Source organism: Falco rusticolus, chromosome 5, assembly GCF_015220075.1.
Source record: "Falco rusticolus isolate bFalRus1 chromosome 5, bFalRus1.pri, whole genome shotgun sequence".
In the NCBI taxonomy this organism is placed as follows: domain Eukaryota; kingdom Metazoa; phylum Chordata; class Aves; order Falconiformes; family Falconidae; genus Falco; species Falco rusticolus.
In genome coordinates, this window is record NC_051191.1 from 9037701 (window position 1) to 9060775 (window position 23075).

Below are 23075 nucleotides of genomic sequence, written 5' to 3' on the forward strand. Positions count from 1 at the left end.
TAAAAAATGTGCAACATTTCAGGCCAATTATATGACAGAGACATGCGTTTTTTCTTTGCCAAGGTAATTTAGACATTTATTTTCTTTTACAGATAAACTACTGCCACAAACTGAGAGCAGCAATTACCTTCTTCATTGTGAAGTCCCATCATGAAAATTTTTCTTTTATCCTTTATTCATCCGAATTCCCATTTAGAGTGCACTGTTCTACATAATTATTACAGCATCCTTATTCTGATTTTAGCCTGTATTTGGATAATACAATGTTGTGTGAAAAAATGAGCTGTAATGTACTAGCTTTGAAGAAAAATTTGTTCCCATACAAGAACTATTAACAAGTATCAGAATGTTGTGAATGCGTATGAAACACTAAGCAGGTCTTTAGCTAGTAAAAAATAGTGAGGAAATGCATCGCATTACAGACTATATGCAATTATTTTAAAAAACTATTCTAGATTTATCCCTTTTCCATACAGATCATATTCTTTGTATAGGATATAGTTCTTGAGAACTGGTGGAAGTGGAAACTTCTTCATGGATGACAGTTTCTGGAGTCTCCTTAACCCCAAGAGTTTACGTATTTTCAGACGACAAAGATGTTTCAAAGGGCGAGGATTATCTAAAAATAGCAAGAGAAATATGGTGCAAAAATCAATGCCATTAACATTCTCGGTACATGCTCTAATAAAATTAATATCAAAATCTATTACCTTGGGGCATTATTGTTTTGTCACTTCTGAATAAAATAGCATTCTTTTAACTTCAGAATTGTGACGATACACAATGCGCTATTAACCAAACTTATTCGATCAGATATCTGCTTGATATTATTGTCTCACTTTTGGAAATATGCACACTGTACTCTGTCTCCGAAGCACCCATCTGAATACCTAAACCAGGACTTTATTCAGCGTAATCAATGGTAACTGATGAACGATGTCTCCTTTCTCTAGGTGCCCCTTTTAAAAATTGCATATTGAGGCCAGCCATGGCACCTCCCATTTCTGCTGTATCAGTAAGGCACCAGGACCAGACCTTAACATGCTTGGGCCTGCTGAGTCTTCTAAACAAATACTTCTTATCAGACTTTACATCAGTCAAAGAGCTCAGTTTAATTTAGCCTTCCTGAACACAACAAAACTGTCACCATACCTGAAATACCAGTAGTTAAGACTACCAAATTATTTGAATGTTCCTGTGACACTAACAAAAAAGGAGTTCCTCTGCATGCCAGTGTAAAATACTGAAACAAACTGAAATACAGGGTACCAGTTTTAAACCTAAATATTTTGGGTTTTGACAGCTGATGTTAAAATCAGATTCTATTTAAAATAAATAATAAAAAAGTAAAAGAAAATTAAATCATGCAAAGAGAATGTTTAATACATTCCCTAACAGGTTTGTTTAAATTAAGGTGGGTGAAACCTATCTCTGGTGCCAACAATGGTGGCTGGTCCAGGCTCATGTGTACAACTTCAAATGTAAAGCATACATAAGAAATATTATTCAATTACAGTATTAATAATGGCAACTCTAGATGTCTATCATGTAAGTCAAGAGCTAGGGAATGATGGTACACAGATTGTGATGGCACACTCATTGTCAGCACCTACCACCTTGAACATAATGGGATCTAAAACACGCTCTTACCATCATCTTTGAACAATTAATAGACTTGAAAGATCAAGGGAGCAAAAAGGATGGAAGCATGAGCAATATTTGTCAATAAAAAAAGTTGTGCACCATAGCTGTGCAATGACTAGTGTCACATGGGTTAATGAAGAGTTTGAGAAGTACCTCAGTAGTCATGCTCAACTAAAAGAACTTCCCACACAACAGTGACATTTCCTGTGACATCAGTTCTCACCAGCTGCACGTTCGCCATATTCCAGTCCAATTAACTAATTTATGACCAGTGGCAATAGGTAAAGACCTGTCTCAATCTGAGAACTGGGTAACAGGCACAACCTTATTCTTAGCTAGTACACATTTGGACTGCTGAAACACTTTGGGTGAGTGTGACTTGACAATACTGTGACTTGACTGACAAAACTGATAAGCAGGTAAAGTCTCCTATAATAAAAATCAAAACATCATTAACTGGAAGTTAGATATTTACCCAAAATCTGACGTATCTCTGTCCATTCTTTCTGCGTTTCTAAGACAAACTTAATTTTTGTGCACAGAGGAACATAATCCATGTAATCTATAAAAATACGAACCACTTTTCCCGCTAAATGTTTCAACCAAGGAACAGCAATAAAGTCACAGAACTGAAAGGGAAAACATATCAAGTCATAATTTCAATATCTGTGTAGAGGAATGCCAAAATAACACATTTTAAAGCTATTACACGAGATAATTTAAACAAAGTTTTAGCAATGACCTTTAACAGTCAAATTGATGTCTAGGTAAGTTACTTAAAAACCATTTTCTTCCATGCTTAACCTTTGTAATCCTTTAATTTGTCTGAACAGTCCTGAAGGCCAATAATTATTGTAACATTGCTTTAATTTATGGCACTACTTTGTTCTTTGGAAATGTATCTACTCCGCTGGTTAGAATAGGAACAGAAATTCCAGAATCCTGCCTCATGATTTCTCAAAATCTCTAATATATGAACCCCAATCTAAAACCACTCCATGTACATAAATCTTCCCTTTCTCAGAGTAGAAACTGAAAAGTGGCTGGTTTATTTTTATGGCATTTTAAAAAAGGATTTTGCCAGTATGTTAATCTTAACCGTGCATAATAATCTGGAATGTCTCAAGTTGGCTAATGAAAGAGTAAAGTGAAGAGAAGGAAGGAAGGTAGGTATATATTTACAGGATTATCCTTTATTACAGAAGAAGTCCATCCGGGGAGAATCTCTTCCTCTGGAGTTGACCACACAAAAGAATTTCCAAAGATATCTTGATGCATACAGTCAAAACACATCTCCACACTATATCCGTGATTGAGCAACAGCCTCAGCATCACCTCATCATTCAAAGCATACTGAATGGCACTAGGGAAATGCGTGTCATTAACCAACATAAAGTAGCAATTGACATTTGCTCCGTAAGATAGGAGCAGCCTTACAATTTCATGGTTGCCAGCTCTCACTGCCACAAGAAGACAGTTTAAAGGGTCCTTGTTTGGATTTGCCCCTGCTTTGAGTAATATTTCAGTGCAAAGAACATCATTGTTAGAAACAGCAAAATAAAGTGCGGTCTTCCTTTCATCATCATAACTATCTGAAATGTGTTCAGCCAAGAGAGTATTGACATCAAAACCACTCTCAATGAGGAGCTCTAGACACTGCGAGTTCTGGCCATCTGCTGCTGAGTGTACAGGGCTTAACCCACTTTTCTGGATTGCAGTTTGGGATGTGACTGGAATGAGATACTTCAGGGCCCTAAAAAACAGTGAATAAAACTAGTTAGGCATTGCTTCCCTGCATGAAGAAAATGACCCCCATCCAGCGATACGCTGAATTACCAGCTAAGATACTTTACACAAAACGATCCAAACACAGAAACACCAGTTTTGAGCACTGTCAAACAGGACCTTGTATTTAGGTTGTTTCAGTGGTTTTCACTTCTAAAGCGTGTGTTTTGCATTTTGCTTTGTTTATACTAAAAAACACTTAAAAGTTAATTCAAACTAATGTAACATAGGCACTTCTGAAATAAATGATCTGTACACTTGCAAGTTTACTACAGTGGTCTTCAACGTGACTTTGCGCCACACTGTACCTTAAAGAAAATGTAAAGCCCAAACTCATACTCACAGGTAATGCCCCTCATAAGCTGCTTTGTGTATGGGAAGCAGTCCTGCCTTATTAGGCACATTGCCACTTCCTCCATATTCCAAAAGAAGAGCTATGCAGTCTGGATTCCCTCCTCCGGCTGCTTCAAACAGTACTGACGCACCATCATCTGCTAAGGCCTGGACATCTCCACCTTGAAGGACACAGAGTTTATCATTATATCCAAAGTGATTTGCAGATCATCATAAAAACAAGCCCAGAGTACTTTCCTCTTCATTTTCAGATGCATTTAAGTTAAAGCTTTAGTAAAACAAGAAATACTTATTGTGGCAAATGCAAAACTCAAAAGGCAAAACAAGAGTTGGACAGATACAAGTCCAAATGCTCACCTGAGTGGGGTGTGCTTTCACTGTAAGTGTAACTGAGGATTTTCAAAGTTCTGGCATATTTCAAAAATACTTCATTCCATTAATCAATACCAATATATACCAATATAATACACGGGAGGGAGGAAGGGAGGGGAGGGAGGGGTGTAAAGAGAAATAAAGAAGGGCAAGAAAGGCATGCATAGCAGTAAGACCCTCCTTGACTGAAATGGATTGGTATCAACTCTGCCACTCCTTTCTCATGCATTATGGAAACACGTAAGCATCGCTCCAGTCTAGCAGAACACTCATATATGCTTCCTTTCCTTCCAAGAAACCAAATCTTCTCATTCATCAGTAGTCTTTCCTTCCTTTTCCATGACCACTCTAAACCACTTCAGCAACCAGGCAAGACGTATGCTGGTGCAGAGCTGTTTCCCTTTTACCTGACTACATACCTTTATGAATAAGATGCTCCAGCACATCACAGTGACCATATTCAGCAGCAACACCTAATGGTGTTACTCCATATCCATCCTTAAGGTTCACATTTCCACCATTCTTCAGAAGAAGAGCAGCGATGTCTTTTCGTCCTTGTTTTGCAGCTTCATGCATTGCTGACCAACGTTTTACACACGGCTGGTGGATACTACAGTTGTGTTTAATCAGAGTGGATACCATTTCAAAAGAGCCCCTTCTTATAGCTTGAAGATATTTTAAAAAGGAAGAAAATAATACAATTACATTTCCAGGTATGTTGTCCTGAAAGTTAAAGGCATCTAATAAGTTCAGTGAAGTTTTTCCTTGTGTACTGATAGGAGGAAATTAAAAAGGTTTCCAGTCCTCTGGGAATTCAATTTACTGGAAAATAAGCAATAATGTCAGCTGCTCGGGAAATCAAGGTAAACCAACACAAGCTGGAAAATATGTCAGTCTGGAACACAGAAGGCAAAAGTAGCACCGCTTTGATTCTGAGAAAGCAGAAGCAGACGTATCACAAGGAAAGCAACAATTAATATAGTATTCAAATACGGTCCTTACTTCTAAAGTTGGTGCAAACATTACAGGGACCCCAGAAAATTCCACCTGTGACTTTGTCACCTGGTAACTCTATTCCTAGTGTGTACTCACTGGCTGTTCTCTGCCAAAGTACAGTTGACACCTGTCATACTTAAAGGCCACATTCTGCCCTTTTGAGATTCCGTGGTTTTCATGGATAACTACATCTGCAAATTATTTACATATAAAATAGTGATCCTGATTAAGAGTCTAATTTTACTTCTGAACTACACTCTGGAATAGCAGATCTCTCTACCGACTGCTGGGGCAGCTGCAGGAGGTAAGCATCATAGGGTTAGCAAATTTAACTTTTGTGAATGTCCCATTACACAAGTAAGAAGGCTTTTAAGAGGCAACAGTCTTCATAATTATCCGCAATTGCTTTGAAGTAGATTACTACCAAATGTACCTGGAAGCAGAAATCACCCCACTAGATAGGTATTTCTTCAGGCCTTTCTACTGAAGAGCCCTTTAATCCAGAGCTTTAAAATTAAAAGGGGCAATTAAATCATGAGCATCATCTATTATTGTGTTGAGCACCAGATCCTCTATTTCACTGAGACTAAGACTGAAATCTATGATGCACAACAATATGTACCTCCACATTTTCAGCACTAAACGACAGAAAAAACATAAAAAGCATCATGTAAGCTGTACATAGCTGACAAATCTAATTTTCAGGAGTTTGTATAGAGAAACATTTAGGAAAATTAATTGTCATTACAACGGGGAAAGACCCTTTTCATAAGCTCTAGTTAACTCTTTGCAGGGTTCATTAAAAGCCAAGGCTGAAAATAACTTAAATGTGTCACAGACTTACGATTACTGAAAAGAGCTGAAACAATGCAAAGCAAAACATTGTAGAGGAACCCTCTAGAAATGCCTCAGTGCCTTAAAATGTTAATATGGTAATCGCATCTGATGGAACAAAAATTCAGATAACTGAATATTTTAACACTGATTTTTTTTCTCTTTTTTTTTTTCTCAAACTGTTTTAATTTCACAGATTTCCTTTCCTCAGAAGAATGGAGATGTTTTGACATTCAACAGAAATTAGAAGCTAATATAGCTAAATTACTCATGTATAGTAAAGCTCAGTTAAGTCTACCAGTAGCATAAAATCTTCCAAAGGAATCATCTTTCTTTAAATTGAGGTATTACACAGAAATGCAGCTGAAGCTTATTTTCAGTGCAAGAGGGGAAGGAAATGAGATGGGAGATTTTGACACTGAAAATACCTGTCTACCTCTGAGGAAATCACCTGATAAAGCTAAAAATCTCCAATAACCTCCAGAAAACACACATTCAGGTTAAAGCAACAGCTTATTCTTGTACCATACTTGTACTTTAAGATTGCCAAATAGGCTGGTAAAGGTCTTATAGCACCTGAAGATACAGAGAAGGTACCTTGAGCAAAGAAATACATGCCATTTTCTTAGGACCAGTCCAGCAATCACCTAAAGCATAAGGAGCATCCTTAAGATCAGCTCAGTGATCACTTAAAGCATAATGAGTGCTGAACTGAACACTGGGTATGTTTCACCAAGAGCTGGGCACTTAGTTTCATCTAAAAAGATGACCAGCATCTAAACCACACAAGCCAACAAGAGCACTTGGGTGAGTACTTAGCACAAGGGAAGCACTGCTTGCTTAAACCTAGGGAGAGGAGGCAGTTACCGATCAGAAGTGGAGTTTCTCCTTTGTCATTTGTGGTATTGGGCCAAACACCCTTTTCCAGCAACGTTCGTACATTTTCCACAAAGCCAGCTTTTGCTGCCAAAGTTAATGGCGTTTCTCCATCGCATGTTTTGTACTCCCACATTGTTTTATAAGATGCTAGAGGTGACAGAACGTAAAACAAAATTAAAGCACAAGGTTGTTAACACATACACATATACCAGAAACCCTTAAATGCTAAGTCTTTACAAAAAGTACTTGTAGTTATGTTTAACTTAAGTTAACTAATACTGCCAAACATGCTGAATCGCTAATTTCTGCTCTGTCTGAACAAAATGTTAGAAATGTTCCAAGTTCTTTGCTGGTATAAATTTATGCAACTTTCCCCAAAAGAAAATTTGCCTGAATACTTAAACAACATAAGCAAGATGCTCCATGGAAGATTTGATCATTCTTTTTTTACTAAACAGTTCTAGCCTGCTGTTGTGGATGGCTGTTCATTGTTCTATGTTTCTTTGCTGCTCCCCTTATCTTGTGGGATATTTTTACTTTACCATCTAAAATGACTTCAAGTATTTGCTGAATTGGCTGGGCTGCAGCCTCATGCAGTGGAAACCACCCTCTTTCATCAGCTTCATCCAAAGCGTATTTCTGTTTCACAAGTTCTTGGAGCCCAAATACTTGACCTTAAAAAATCCAACAGATAAATGAGATGCAGTTGGGAAAATAACATACGGAAAGCTCAGTTTTGCAAAGGGACTATTTCATTTTAGGGTTTTTACCTTGCTTTATGGATGCTACAATTTTCCTATTTTCCTCACTAGGTGGTACAAAACTATCCAAAAAAGAGCAGAAAACAGAAAATATAAACAAGAAGTAGATGCATTATATTATTTATTGAATATTTTCCATTAGGTCCTCATCTGAGCCAACTTTCCTTTGAATACATAAACTACAATCTTGATTAGCCTTGTGACCTCCTAAGTTAAGTCTGTTCTGTGGACCTTCAGAGTACCAAAGTTCTCAAGTTAGATGCAATTCCTGTTGCGGGCTGACCTGAACGAACTCCTAATTTGGTGAAGAATTCTGACGCAGACTAAAAAACTGTATTTACCCCACACTACAGAAATGAGCCCTTAAGATTCAGAAACCTTAGACAGCAAGTAAGAATGAAAATGAATGAGAATCAGAATGTCAATATTCACTAAAGAAGGAGAGTTTGATGATGTCAGTGGTACCATTTTCCCTAAAAAAAAAAAAGAAAAGAAAAGAAAAAAAGAAAAAAAAGGAGTTGCAATGTTTTTAAGAATATCATTTAAACATCCATGAGATTGAATTTAAATGCTGGTGCCTACTAGTTCCTTGAGATATTTGGTGATAAAAGCATATTAAGAAATAAATCAGATTTAATGATTTACGAAAAAAACCAACAAAACCCAGCCAAATAACAAGAGTACCCGGTGGCTCTGCCTGAGAGCCTTCAGTGACAAGGGAGATTCCAGTCCTACAGCAGGAGCCCCATGAGGGCCCAAACCTTCACGAGAGCCCACAGGAAATGAGGAAAGGTTAACAGTCCCCCAAGACTTACAGTTCTATGTCCTCCCATCTTATACGGGGCAATCTACAAAATGTATTTATGGGACTACTGCTGAAAACCTTCTGTGAAGATGAAGTTCAGCTCTGTTTGACACATACACTTTTTGTAAGAACGTGAATGGCCTGAAACGCTAAGGGAAGTACTGTTTAGCCAAGCAAATCTCAGCTCCCCATGTAGCTCAGCTGAGCCCCACATTTCTTAATCACGGGAACCACTCTTAACTGTAACATTAATGTCACATATGAACCCTCACTGGAACATCCCTGTGGGGTTTTTGTTATTCTTCTGGTTTGGATTTTTCTTGTACATGTATGTATCCGAGTGCACAGGGAAAGCCTGGGACACTGTTACAATAACAGAACAGATAGACTACTAACAAATCCAAATCCATTGCCTTTAAGGTTTGAGGCTTTAGAAATGTTAGAGAAAAACAAAATCAGCATTTCTATTCTGTTTACTCTTTGCAATCATTGCTTCAGACAGTGCTTCACTGACAGGCGTAACAGTCTGACCTGTTTTAAGCATGTTAAAAGGCACTAAATATCCATGTATCAAAACACTGTTAAAATATGGCATAATCTCTAACATACATTGAATCGATAGTACCTGTCATTATAGCTGGAAGACACTGGTGGTTTGGCCCCATTTGATTCTTGAATGCTAAGCTGTATGGCATATTCAGTGAGCAGATCTTCAACCAAATCTTCTCTTTCATCCATAATTTTTTATGGTGAGCTATAATGATGAGCTGTTTGCAAATACACACAAAAATATACTGCTAAAGATCATAAGGGTCATATCTTGCTTAAGGTATTTTTATAATAAAATCAGGTGTTTCCATAAATTTCTTTTACTTTAATAATGTTTTGGTGAGTTTATTCCTATTTAAATATGATTAAATTCCTGTTTAAAAATGGTGATAGAAAAGAAAACAACCCTGGAAACATTTAGTACTAGACATGCCATTTAGGAAAAGCTCTTTTTATTGTTCACATGCTACATTTGTCATCTACAGGCAAATACTGGACAATCTGTGAACCATAAAAAGAAACTTCTCCTTTTTAGAAAGCTGTGGTCATCAAGTCAGTGAATATATGATTTCCATAAAAGCATGAATAATGAACAGTAAACAAAGTCATCACCTCATGAATTATTCCTATCAAACACAGGCATTCCCAAGGAATTCATGAACATAAACACATACATATACATTTAATAATTACAGACACAAGACCCACGCAAATTGCCTGAGAATTATTTACAGAGAGGGTCTGCAGTTCAGAATGAAACACCTGACCAGCTCTAAGGGTGATCACACATTGCACTTATTCAGGATTTACACAAAAATCAAATTATTTTAGAGAAACTCTGAACTGACTTGATTCATGGGGAAAGCGCATTTTTCCCTGCTTCCTTCAGCCAGAGCAGCACTGGCAACTGATACAAGGTTGATCCACCAACCAGTGCTCTTTGGACATGGGATTCCAGTATGCGAAAGTCCACGGCATGGCACTACAGTTCAGGTGGTGACATGTCATCCAGCTGTTATTTCAGAACTCTACTGTCTTTCAAGATTTAAAATGAGACTTATAAGATGGGGACAGACTTTTTAGTAGGGCCTGCAGCAATATGAAAAGGAATAATGGTCTTAAACTAAAGGAGGGTAGATCTTGACCAAATATAAGGAAGAAATTTTTTACAATGAAAGTGGTAAAACACTGGAAGAGGTTGCCCATAGAGGTGGCAGATGGCCCATCCCTGAAAACATTTAAGGTCAGGCTGGACGGGGCTGTGAGCAACCTGATCTAGATGAAGATGTCCCTGCTCATTGCAGGGGGGTTGGACGAGATGCCCTTTAAGGGTCCCTTCCAACCCAAACCATTCTATAACCTCTCCTCTCCTGGAAAGGGATGGATGTTTTCTCAAATAAAAAATAAGGGATTTGAGGGAGAGACAAATAAAACACAAAAGCTACTTTATGTTAATATAACAATGTGCAAGATTTTTGGAATTCATGGACAAGTGGTTGCATAACAAAACTTTACAATGGCCTTGTGTCATTATTAATTTTAATGATCAGTAATATATTATTAAAAAAAACCCACACCATAAACACTTGCAAGTCTTCCTTTATTTTTACACTGCCAAGGTATGGTTTGTGAAGGCAAGCTAAGGACTTTGGAATCTCTGCACTACTTCTGCAGTCATGAAGTTTAATGGACAATGACGGGAGTTCAGTATACAAGCCCAGGTGATGGTCAAGCCATGCCAGAATTATTTTCAAGGTGTGAGAGCAGTTGGAAGGCTCAGTGTATTAGTGACGGACTATGTCAAACCTCTGAACTATACTTACCAGCTTAAATTCAGACTGCTTGTATCACCAGTTTTAACTGTGGCTTATGTTCGCTATGCTTTTTGCTAGTGATATCACATCAACCGAATGCCTTGCTAGTAAATTGTAACTATAATGGGATGGTCAGGAATATTGCTCTTCACAACATCTTCCTGTAGGTTCCTGAAGTGTACAAGGTAGTATTTATATATCATAAAAGATATATAACGAACAAAAACTTAATACATGCCTAGCTGTTGCTACCCAGGTTTTAACATGTGGGGTCTGGGTTTTGCCAAAGTTTCTCTGTTTGATTCAATCTTAGTGGCTTAACATGTTTATCCTTAAATCAGACTGGGGACACCAGATGTTGAATTATTTTTTTTTTAAAGTTTTAAACTACTCCTCCCCCAGTTTATAGAGTAATGTACTGTATCTACCACACAGAACACTTTATCTTCATCAAAGTGTTGCACAAGTATTAAACAATTATACTAAGCATCTGTAGTGCGTTTCTTACAGAATGGCATTGTGGGGTGTCCTAGTAATTTTGCAAATAGAGAAGGAACATGGTAAAAATTATTTGGAGCACATTTTCTGAAAATGGTCTTCAAGAGAAACTGTTAACCAGATTTCTTTTTAGACTAATTTCTGCATTGCTCCTGTAAATAGTAAGTCAACCAAAATACCACAGCCAGTATTATAATCCCATCCACAAACAGTTTACTACTTGGTACATCATCATAAAGCATGTAAACCAAAAGTAAATTACTAGGGGTTTACAGTCAGACTGACTCAGAAGTTAAAGGTCTTGGATTCAGATTCCCATATAATGCAGTTTCCCACTTCTTTCAATATGTACTGGAACCATGACCCAGGTTTTTAACTGCAAGGATGGACAATCTGATGGGAAGTGGAAAAAATATCTCCACTTTAGTCCCATTTTCTCTGAAGGAAAAAATATACAATTTTGGCCTTAACTGCCACCTCTGACTGCAAAAATCCTCCACAAATAATAAATTAAAAAAAACAGCTCACAGACACATTTTCATTTGGGTCTTATAAGAATAGACTAGACTTTTACATTGCTCATAAAAGGCAATGCTTTTCTGGAAGGTTCTCTGTTCCTTTTGTGTCTCTAATCAAGGCTTCAGCATAAGAGTCTAAAAGATTTCACACATAAATCTTCCACATCTTGCATAATGTTAAATCTGCCGCATATCATATTAATGCTTACAAGTTCTCAAAGTTACGTTCTGGCATACTGAAGTTTTGCTAAAACTTCTCATGCAATAAAGATGTCAGAAATTACTGAGCAAGCTGACTGACATCCTGTTGGACAGGATGGACAACACAAACTTCTCCATAATTCTAAAAACCAATGACAATGATGTTATGAAATTCTTACGATCAAAACTAGCTTAGGAAAGCCTATCAAGTTTGTTGCAGAAAAAAGAAATTAATAAGAAGATGGGGGTTTTAAAATATAGTTTGCTTTATGCAGAAAGGAAGGTATCCCATGTCAAACTTCCAATGTGTAATACAAAACACAGCAACTTCAAAAAGTTAAACAAAACAAAGCAGCCAATCATCTTTTCTTCCTAAATGCTGTCACAAGTTTCTTATTAACCAGAATGTAAAATTCTCATCATCAATAAGGCCGTGAAACTGAGCCTCTCTTCGTCATCTCTTGTTGGCAATGCACTTTGCTGACATGCGTGAGAATTCTGAATTAAGGTTCTTTTGTGCGTTTTTCTTCAGATTTTCATAAACCCTTTTCTAATTCTGATAGAACCTTAAAGCTTCCATCATTTAACCCACAAATACACACGATTCTGATGACTGACAAACCTATTAGACAACAAAGATAAAACCTCTCCTGGACTAGCAGTTTTAGAAGTGTATCTCAATAAACATATCTACAGCCTCTTCCTGCCATCAGCTAGAAGGGAAGTTCATTTTAGAATACATTGACATTTCACTGGCAGCTGGGATATGCTCCTAACGAGATCAAACAGTTAATTTACATAAGGGAATTTATTAAGGAAAAGTCTGTAACATCCATTATCTTGTTTCCTCCACAACAGCTTAAAGACAAACATAAGCTACCCCCCCTTTCTTCACCTTTCGTTTTGAAAACCCTCCATTTGAAGACTTCATGCCATTGCTGAAATTTTTGAAGCATCTTCTTAATGAATCATGATCACCTTATCAGATCCACATGGATGGACCTTCATGCCCTGCAAACTCTAATGAAGTTGCTGTCCTTAGGAGAACTATGACTGAAAATTATTATATTACAGACCATCATATTGTATTTACCCTACAGCCTGAACCAAAAAGACTCCCAAAGACTTTCACAGGCCTGGCCTTAAACCCTCGCACTGCAAACTCTGAAAAAAGGCTGGTTTGGTATGTTAGTGTCTTTATGAAGATGTTCACATATGGTTTAGTCCTGTCAGATGATCAATACCCTCTGACATCACAGATTCCAAGAAGGGTTAAGAGCACAGAGCATCTTGCAGGATAGTAATTTAGTAAGAAAATCCTTTTGTTTTCAGAAAAACGTATTTCCTTTCTACCTCCCCTTTCTCTCCAAAAGATTCGAGGAAGAAATCAGTTTAAGGTCATCATAGAAAAGCATTTTTTTCCCCTGGTCATATAACTTCCATACCCATTTAGTCAGCCAGCTCCTGCTTTGCTGTATTCCCCAGGCTGATTATGCCACAGGCAATGTAAAGCTCTGCTTGAACACAGGCTTAACCAGACAGGTCTCAGATGAGCAGTATTTCAGGATTGTTATGTGTACTGTTTTCAAATTACCTTATCCCAGAAGAATTAATAATATATTATAAAATGAGAAAGTTGGTAAATTGGCAAGTGACTGTAACATGGTTCAGTAATTATAAGGCCAACAGCTCACCACAGCACAAGTGCTGGACACATTGCCAGGGGTCTATACGTGCTTCGAGAGCCTGATTTGCGATATCACTGCTGGTAATAACACTGTGCTGAGGTGACAAGGTCCGACTGAAGCGTGGATGTTCCACTAGGATCACAGTGGAATATAACAACATGGCTGGTACACTGAGCAGCAGCAGAGACACCCCTGCTACATTTATGTGACGTGGCAATGACAACACCAAAAACCTCGGCAGGAAAATCTGCCACTCAGCTATGGAAATTTCACAATTACCAGACCCAGGCACTAGATCACTAGAAAGAATTGCAAATGCTTATTCTAAACAAGTTTTACTTTTTGTACTACCAAGAATGTTTCCTTAAACAATATTTTGAGTAGACTGGTATTTTCCTTATATTTTTTCCATTTATGCCTGAAAAACTAGGTACTACTTCTTGCTGTTTTCCTTAAAAAAAACCCAATAAAAACCCAGCAACTTTTGGTCTCTTACAACTAAGTTACTGTTTTTTCATTGAAAAGAATCTGAACTACTTGCTAATCATGGAAATTGCATCTTTCCTTGGAAAGAAGTGTATCAAGCATTCATCACTTTTGAAAACATAGGTATAAAGCTAAAGTTATGTGAGTGTTAATGTTATTCTAATTTCTTATCCTTAAAATAAACTAGACAATCCTAGCTTTGCTCTCTATAAATAGAAGGCCTTGAGGCATGCAAAGAGGTTATTCATAGCAATAAAATAATTAATAGCGGACTAAATTTGGACTCAGTCTATTAAATATTACAGTTTTAAACTACTTCTCTGTTAGTCTAACTGGCGAGCATACCATATATTCTCACCTTTGCAACCCATTATCTTGCCACTGTTACTCTGGGGCCTGCATTTTGAACAGCCAGGAACAGTGCCCTGCAAGCTGATGTGTCCTGTGATACTTCTAAAATTAAATACCCAGTTGCTAGACAAATTAAGGTCTGACCTTGTACAACTGTAACATAAGCAGACTTGACCCACAGGAAAGTATTACACATGACTTCTCTAAAATCTTGTCAAATGTAACGCGAGGTCTAGATGGTATAATAAGATTATCTGTGCCCTCATTGGTTCAACAACTCTCATTAAGAAAATAAATTATTTGCCAACTTAGTCTCAAGGGTCACATTAACAAAATCTGGTAACATATTTACATAAATTAAAACAAATCTGGGAAGGTTTAGCCTCTAACTAGTCATAGATCCCGCCATATCACATCAGCAAACACTAAAGTGTCTCTCTCTCCGAGGCTGATTTGATGCAAAGCTTTATAGATTCCATGACAGCCAGTTATAGCACTTATTTGACTAGATTTAGTAACTTCAAATTGGACAAAGAAGCAGGAGGCATGGCACCACAGACAGCAGTGATGCAAAAGCAGAATAACCCAAACGAAGCCTCAAGAATAGCAGTACCCGGTAAATTAAATCACAGGGATGGGACGAGAAAGAAGCTGGATACCTACCACTGATGCAGTAACTGTCTTGTTTTGGTTTTAACCAATTAGTTATTGTCTTTACCAAAATAAACAGACAAGAAGGAAACAAAACAAACCAAAACAACAAACTTCCAACTTATCTTTAATTGTTCTGATGAAATGAAATGGTACACTGTGAACTCTTCTGTGCCCCATGATTCACTTGCATTTATAGAACCATAAAACTGTAAGCTTAACTAAGGCACTACATGCATCTCATCTTTGGACACAAGATCAAGAAAACCATTTACTGATGATAAATAATATTCATTGCAACTTCTTTTGCCAGTGCAACTTAAGTAAGTGTGGCAAGCCTCCAAAAAAAATCCAACACAGTACAACAGAAGCAGACAGAAACAGTGCTGAGACACTGCTCTACTGTTGGCTAAGAGATAAGAACAGAAATATACCTAAAGCATAAAATAAAAGAACACAAATGTTTTAATTGCTTACCTTGAGTTCTTTCATTTCTTTCACATAACCAGGACACTCCAAATAGTATATATCCACATTACAAGCACGGCATTGTTTTGCTTTTCAGATATTTTTAATAATATTTTGCATTGCTATGTAAATGGTATCTGATTCTGCTCTTCCAACAGCTACTAGGTATAAATCTATCAGTCAATTACGCTCCATGCATGTAAAGCCAGAACAAGACTCTTGTCCAGATACCAAATCGTATGGCAATTTGCAAGACTTCGCAGTGAGAGAAATTCATTGGTGAGACAAAAAAGGGAAGAGAAGTCACAGCTATAGCAAGGTCTTCTTAGGGCACCTACGCACTGTATATTAACACACAGGATAATATTCCTAACAGACTCACCACTGTTAAACAGATAATAAACTGTGATATGCTTCGTAGGTGGTTTGGGGTTTTTTTTTTTTTTGGAAAACCAGGTAATTGTTGAAGGTACTCTAATAATATTTCTTAGGTCTTGGGAATTGTTATATTTTAAAATCAATTATGCACTGAAACAGTTTGGCAATTTGTGGAACTTCCTGCTGCATCACTCCTGGATTGATTTCATGAACTGATTCATCGATATGGCTTACAATTTTTCATTCTTTGTACTACGATGGGGCAAGGACACCTACATGCTTGGGTTGTCTAAACAGATGGTTAGAACTATTGTCTGATGCTAACTGAGCTAATCTGGTTGAAGATGATCACCAGGCACAGAACAATTTGTGCTGTGGTCAGTTCAGTCAGGAGATAGATCATCTGGCTGGACCATCACAGAGAAGGTAAAAACACAGGGATGATCCAATAAAAAAGGCAGAAAATTTTAAATAATGTAATTTTAACAGGAAAGAAAGATTCTCAGTGCCTCAAAAAGAAACTCCAGGTCTTTCTGACATGATGTTCAAAGTACACTCAGAAATGGAGAAGCACAAACTCTGAATTCTGACAAAAACTGTATTAATCACTTTGCTTTAGTTATGGAATGGCAGTAGTTCATGTCTTATTAATACAAGATCGGCTGTCAGGGAGAACTCTATGATATTCTGAAACTTGAGTTTGTTGGGTTTGCTTACCAGGTATAGAAAAGAGGAGCTCAAAGGCAGGCCAAAAGGTTTATTAAGAAAAATTTGTCCAGAATAAATAACACAAAGTTACAACACAATTATTATCACATCTTACTCACTATGCAAAATTCACCTGTTAAATTAGCAGCCAGGCTATAAAGATCTAAACTTAATAGAAGGACAACTACATCTTCAAATAGATGTTATGTTTATGTCCACCAATAAACTTTTTGCTCTTTTCTACCGTTCTATCTGAAGTCCCTTAATAGTCTGTTTTTGTCAGTATTTTACAGTAATTTTTTTATTAACTGATCACATTAACTCAGAAATTACCTACTTGACATATTCCATTACAGTGAATCTTATTTTTGATTCTGCAGTTAATCAGCTACTTTTAACACAATTTGTCAAACCAATTGCACAGCTAAAATTTGTAGATGGTGTATGCATGCTTCATTTTATTAAACAAATTCCAGAATACTTCTGGCTATTCTCTGGGATAGAAAATTATCAACCTCAGGAACACCTGACTGATAAATACATGCACATACAACCCTTTAATATAATAACTTTACTAAAAATACATAATATTCTAATTGTTTATAAGCTTCTGCCTTATTTCTAAATTAGATCCTATTCCCAGGCATAAAAGTGCTTACTATTACACACCGCACTAGTTATCAATTGGAAGGTACTTATTTTTTACATGTATGTTGCAGAAAACTAGAATTCATGCTAGAAACTTCTGCAAACCCTGAACACACTCCATAAAAGAATGAAGGAAGCTGACACATATTCAAATCACATTTACTACACCAAAATCTCACCTTGAGTGTACATAAACAGCTTTATTTCCAAGTACACATTAGACAAAACTGCTCTCAGCAGCAGCCAAACATACTTCTGAAGCTTTAAGGATTGCCAATTCGTCTAATGAAGGACAGCTTTGAAATAAACTCTGAAGCTTGGACTAAGCTTAGAATCTGCAAAACACTTTGAAAAAATAAAACAAAAACCTATGAACCTGTAACAGATTTGAGAACTCGTTACTGGCAGCTAGCTACCACTTGGCAGAAACAGGTGCTTTTCAACTACTGTCACCTGCCGTACAGAACACATCAACCAAACATGTACTGCATTTTTACTAGAAATGTGCTAAAAGTCTAAATGCAACATTTCTGTGTGACACATTTCTAGTAACAAACCTTTCAAAAGATTATTCCTCATGCAGAAATTTCTAAGTTCTGCAAACTGATCACAAGCTGTCTTCAACAATTTCGTCTAGACAGCTTCCCTAACAGAACACGCTTATATTTAAAAAGGAATATTCAAATCTATGTAAGTACAGCAAAGCATGAACTGTAGCGTACTGCTACAGCTTACCCAGCCCACCTAAAAGCACTGGGCTCCAAAATTTGGGCTGCCTTCGGATCGGGGACCGCTCCTGACCAAACACTACGCACAGGCCGGCCTGTGTCGGTTTCAGGGAGAGGTGTGAGGGGGCAGGCCCTGCGGCCTGTCCCCAACACGGGCTGCCGCGCCGGGGAGGCCGGGCTGCGCCCTGCCAAGGCTGGGCAGTGCCCGCGCCTGCCCTTCCCCCTGCGGCTCCACAGCCAGGGCCCAACCGCCTCTCCCCCACCGCGCCCGCACACCACACTGTCAGGCTTCCTTCAGAGCAGGAAGCCGGGCCAGGCCGAGCCGAGCCGGGCCGGGCCGAGCCGAACAGCGGCCAGCCACGCAGCCGCCGCCGGAGCAGCGAACGCCACCGCGCTCAGCAGGCCCGAGCAGGCCCCGCCCCTTCGCTGGCCCCGCCCCCGCAGCCCTCCCCCCGCCTCCAGGGGGCGCATGCGCCGCCCACGCCGCAGCCCTAGCGCATGCGCGCCAGCCGGAGGCGGCCCGCCTCGCGCTCTGCCCGCCGGGATCGAGGCCCGTGCGGCTGCGGCGCACGCGCGGTCCGGCGCCCTCGGCCGTGTCCTCTGGTCGGTGCCCGCAGCGCCCGGCGGGTGCCTGTGCCCGGTGGCGGAGCCATGGCGGGGGTACTGAGGAAGGTGAGGCGCCGAGGGCGTCCCCGGGCCGGGCAGCCTGCCGCGTCCCCGTCCCGAGCGGGGGGCTCGCCTCTCCCCGCCCCGGCGGGTTCCTGGGCAGAGGGGTGCCCGAGCGGCGCGGGGGGAGCGAGCGGGGCCGTGAAAGGAGCGCGAGGCCCCGTCCCCCCCGCGGCCACGGGGAGCGGCGGGCCCGGCGCCTCTCAGGGCAGCGGCGGCCCTTGGCGGAGGGGGCGGCCCCGCCGTGCGGGGGGCAGGAGGCGGTAGGCCGCGGTGCCCCCCGCCGGGAAGGCTTTCCGGCGGCTGCCCTGTGCTGCCGGCTGCGCGCTCTGCCGCCCTCGGCGTGCGCTGGTCAGAGCGCTGGAGTGTGGGGGATGGCGCGAGTGGGGTGGGAGGCAGAGGCTCGTGTCACAGAATGGCCCCTGTCTTGTGTATCTGGAGCCCAAACAAGATAATGGGATAGCATAGGAATAGATGCCCGAGTATGTTAAACGTGTTTATGCTCTTCATGCAGACCAGTGGGCTTGTAGGATTGGCTGTGGTTGAAAACCCTCATGAGGTACGTCACACGTCTTGGACTGTACTTAATGGAAACTGTCACTGAGATCAAAGCTTTTTGTTCATGTGTTTGCGTTGCCAACTTAGTGATAAGTGTAAAAATGCTCCAAAGTGATAAAGGAGGAAAACGAATTCTTTTATTAGTTTTATACCTTCAAAATTTTATTAGTTTCAAACCTTGAAAATAAAGGTGTAATTCGTATCATTAGGAGTTATTTTACACGTGTATTTTTTATTGCATGTGCTGATTTCAAAAATCTTTGTGAGTACTGTTATGAAACAATATTTGATTCTTTTGTCTCCAGTGTGAAACCAAAGAACTCTTTAAATTCAGTTCTTCAGAAATGTAATTCCAACTTTACAGGCATACACATTTCTGCTGCCTCTGTTATTTTTCCAACAAGTACTGAAATAACTTACACCTGTATTAAGGGCATGGGGTAGCCTTACATAGTAGAGGCTAACTAACCATGTGGTGCAAAGTCACATCAAGGCCCTGTGATGGCAAGCACTACTGAGACTGGAATACTTCCGTGGTTCTTGGGAACCACATTAGGTGGCTCTTGTAGCAATTTAGTACTTGCTTTTTACCCCGTTAGGCAGTGTAAGGAATAAGCTTTCAGTAATTCTTTAATTTCTCTGCTTTGAAATTTCCCACTATGCAACAATTCTATTTCAGATATGCTTTTGCCTCTAGTAGTTAGGGATACTGTCAAAAAGAACCTTTGAAAAAATCATTATTGTTCTGTACAAATGATTCTAGCTCAGTCTAACTCATCTGTTGTCAGATGCATTCTAGGTGAACTTACTAATGTTTTCAGTGATTTAAAGCCAAGAGTAAAGAAATCAACGGTGTTTTAGTTGAAGTATAGATTCTGTGCCAGTCCTCTTCATTTCCTGCTACTCTTTGCATTTCTTTGACTGCAGTATTGTTCTATTTCCTATTATTCCTATAGGACATCCATTCCTCTTCAGTTGGATAAAGTTACCTAGTCAACATATGGCCCCAAACCTGCAATTTCTTCACCACAATGTGGCCTTTATCACAGCATTTAAATGCAACAATGAAAGTTGTAGGGTTGAGTTCAGTTTAAATCTCGTTGTCACTCAGAACTTTGGACCAGCATGAGGAGAAGTGCAAAAAAAAATAATAAAAAATCTTGTTAAACTTTGGTAGCTTATGTGATTTTTTTTATCTTTCCCAGGCAATTTTTTTCAGAAAATGATGGTTTAGACAAGAATTTGCGTCATTTTTAGAAAGTATGGTTAGTGTTAGAGACACAGCTTTTATTGTATCCATTTTGTATTAAATGTACTTCAGATAGCAACATTTGTTTTTCTTTGAGGCATCTACCAGTGGAAACTTACTAGTCCTAAATCCCAGTCTTAACCAAGACAGAGTTCTGTGGTTCAGACTTAGTTATTTTGTTAATCCTACGTTTCTGTGTTAAATACTATAACCCTCCATATTTTGTGTATAGATAGGTACCTAGTAAGTTAAACAGGTTAAGAAATTAAGCAATTCTACTTGTGTATTCTAAACATGTCTTGTGATCACTTCAGCGCCTGCGAATACTGTACACAAAAATCCTTGGTGTCCTGCAAAACATTCCCAAAGATGCAGCATACAGGAAATACACTGAGCAGATTATAAACCAGCAATTTAATTTGGTGCAAACAGTAAGTACATTGCTGTTTCATAAACATTACACATGAAGAGATTTTCAAGGTGACCGGCTGTTTTTTAGGAGTATATGTAACTTTCAGTGGTCAGTTCTGAACTAATTGAAGTTTTGAGGCTTATTTTTGTTCTTGACTGGAATATTTTGATGGTATATTAAAAAGAATTATTAATTTCTTACTGACATTTTCTGTGAAAATTTGAAAATAAAGTTTTTAGAATGTTTGTAGAATAGTGGTAATTTTTACATGCTTGCCCAAAAAATGCATGTGCTCTTACCAGTGTAATATCTTAGACAAGCCTTCGACATTTTAAAAGACAAAATTTTGGTACATTAAACTCTGCAATGCTGGTATTTTGTATCTATGGTGATAATTGAAAGGTTGCATATCATTTTACAGAGAGCTAACATGCATATTGAAAGAAAATTTTAATACTAAAGCCTTTAGCTGCTAATGCTTCTTTGGATCATTAAATAGTCGTTAAATTAATGAGTCGTTAAATAGTACTCGTTCTTAGTATTTATTGGGAGTTCGATGTTTGTTTTCCAGTAAGAAAAAGGTGCAAGATTTCTTTGATAATGTAAAATGATAGAAGCCGGCTAATTTGATGGAAGATAGTGTGATCTGGTTAAATGATTGTTTTCATGCTTTATCTGGGCTTTCTACTTCTCAGTAAAACTAAACGTTTATTTATATGGATTTGAATACACAGGAAACAGATGTGCAGAAACTACAGGACAAACTGAATAGTGGTCACATAGAAGAAGTCATTTTACAGGTAAAGTGGGGAAATTTAAGGTTGGGTACAAAAAGGAGCAGTGGTTTTCAGTGTTTCTTTGGCTGTTCAGAAATTTGGCAGTTTTCCGTATCTTCATTAACTGCAAAACAAGCAATCAAACAGCAAATAAAAATCTGAAAATTAATTGTCATGTAGTGTTTGGGATGGCCGTGATAAAACTGACTACAATTAACATGTTTGCTGTGTTATCCTTACATATATGTATACCTACATTGCTTCTTACAGAGTGTAAATCAGTGGAAAGGACAAAAGGTGATTGAATATCACTGGGGGATAATTCAAATAAGACTAGAAAATACCTTGAAATTGTCTTTGGGAATGACTAGGTGAATGGACTGACTGTTTGGGTTTTTGGGGGCCGTTCAATATGTTTTTCAAAAACAAAACCCAAACCACAGAGTTCCTTTTGGTTTTATAGATGAAAATTGTGGTAGCCTGTGACTGTGAGATGTGATAATGAACTGAAATAGAGGTAATTTAATACTTTAGCAGCTGCATAGGTTTTTAAGAATTTGTGTATGGTGTTTATTAACAGGCTGAAAATGAACTTTCCCTGGCAAGAAAAATGATACAGTGGAAACCATGGGAGCCTCTAGTTGAAGAACCTCCTTCTGACCAGTGGAGATGGCCAATATAAATTTTCAAAACTGTGTAATCTCTTGCAAGTAAAAAAAAAAAGTTAATGATTAATCTGTTGTTACTGACAGTTGTCTTTAATTTAAAGAGACTAACTTAATAAAAACATGTGTTGTCCTAATGTCCACTTATATTTTAATAATCTAAATACTGCTTCCTATTTCTTGCAAAAAGGGTTTTAAGAAAATTCTTGTCAGCTCTTGTGCAACCTATAGGGTTTATTTCCTTTTTTAGTTTATTATGAACAGGGTATTTATGCCTCATTCTGAGTTATTTTTATGATCAGTATTTGTATGTTAATAAATGCAGATATTATAGGCCATTTGAAACCAAAGTCAAAGCTGTAGAGGAGCATGATCCTGCCCTTCTCTCCCACCTTGGCTGTGTGTTTTTGCCAGCCACTGCCAGTGCCTATGACAATGCAGATACTGAGATCAGGGATCTGATGTAATGATAACAAGGCTTCCCAAAAATAACGGGTTTTCTAGATTTCAGCTGAATCACTGTCCTGAGCTGGCTGACTTTGCTGCCCATATAAACACTAATTCTGCCTCGGGGGAAGAACTGGGAAGACCCAAGATCAGGGAGGGGGAGAAGGAAGCCTACACCTTACGGTG

The 23075-nt window shown here is 38.7% G+C and overlaps 2 protein-coding genes across 3 annotated transcripts; one reads left to right on the plus strand and one right to left on the minus strand.

Annotated features, from left to right (window-relative positions):
* Nucleotides 1-47: 47 nt before the first annotated feature.
* ASB15 (ankyrin repeat and SOCS box containing 15) lies at nt 48-18503 on the minus strand. 2 transcript variants are annotated; one of them, XM_037388915.1, is made up of 11 exons: nt 17568-18503; nt 15664-15909; nt 9056-9197; nt 7635-7687; nt 7407-7538; nt 6853-7011; nt 4575-4820; nt 3773-3944; nt 2827-3397; nt 2120-2273; nt 48-619 (listed from the first exon to the last, which is right to left on the minus strand). In XM_037388915.1, the coding sequence occupies exons 3-11, from the start codon at nt 9166-9168 to the stop codon at nt 447-449; spliced, it is 1773 nt and encodes a 590-aa protein (XP_037244812.1). In that variant the 5' UTR covers nt 9169-9197; nt 15664-15909; nt 17568-18503; the 3' UTR covers nt 48-446. The 2 variants fall into 2 exon arrangements, with proteins under 2 accessions (XP_037244812.1, XP_037244813.1); XM_037388916.1 differs by lacking the exon at nt 15664-15909 and having other exon boundaries at nt 17568-17733; nt 18391-18495.
* Nucleotides 18504-18655: 152 nt separating this feature from the next.
* On the plus strand, nt 18656-22579 carry NDUFA5 (NADH:ubiquinone oxidoreductase subunit A5). The gene is made up of 5 exons (XM_037388917.1): nt 18656-18788; nt 19297-19341; nt 20904-21020; nt 21736-21801; nt 22358-22579. The coding sequence occupies exons 1-5, from the start codon at nt 18768-18770 to the stop codon at nt 22457-22459; spliced, it is 351 nt and encodes a 116-aa protein (XP_037244814.1). The 5' UTR covers nt 18656-18767; the 3' UTR covers nt 22460-22579.
* The last annotated feature ends 496 nt before the right edge of the window (nt 22580-23075 follow it).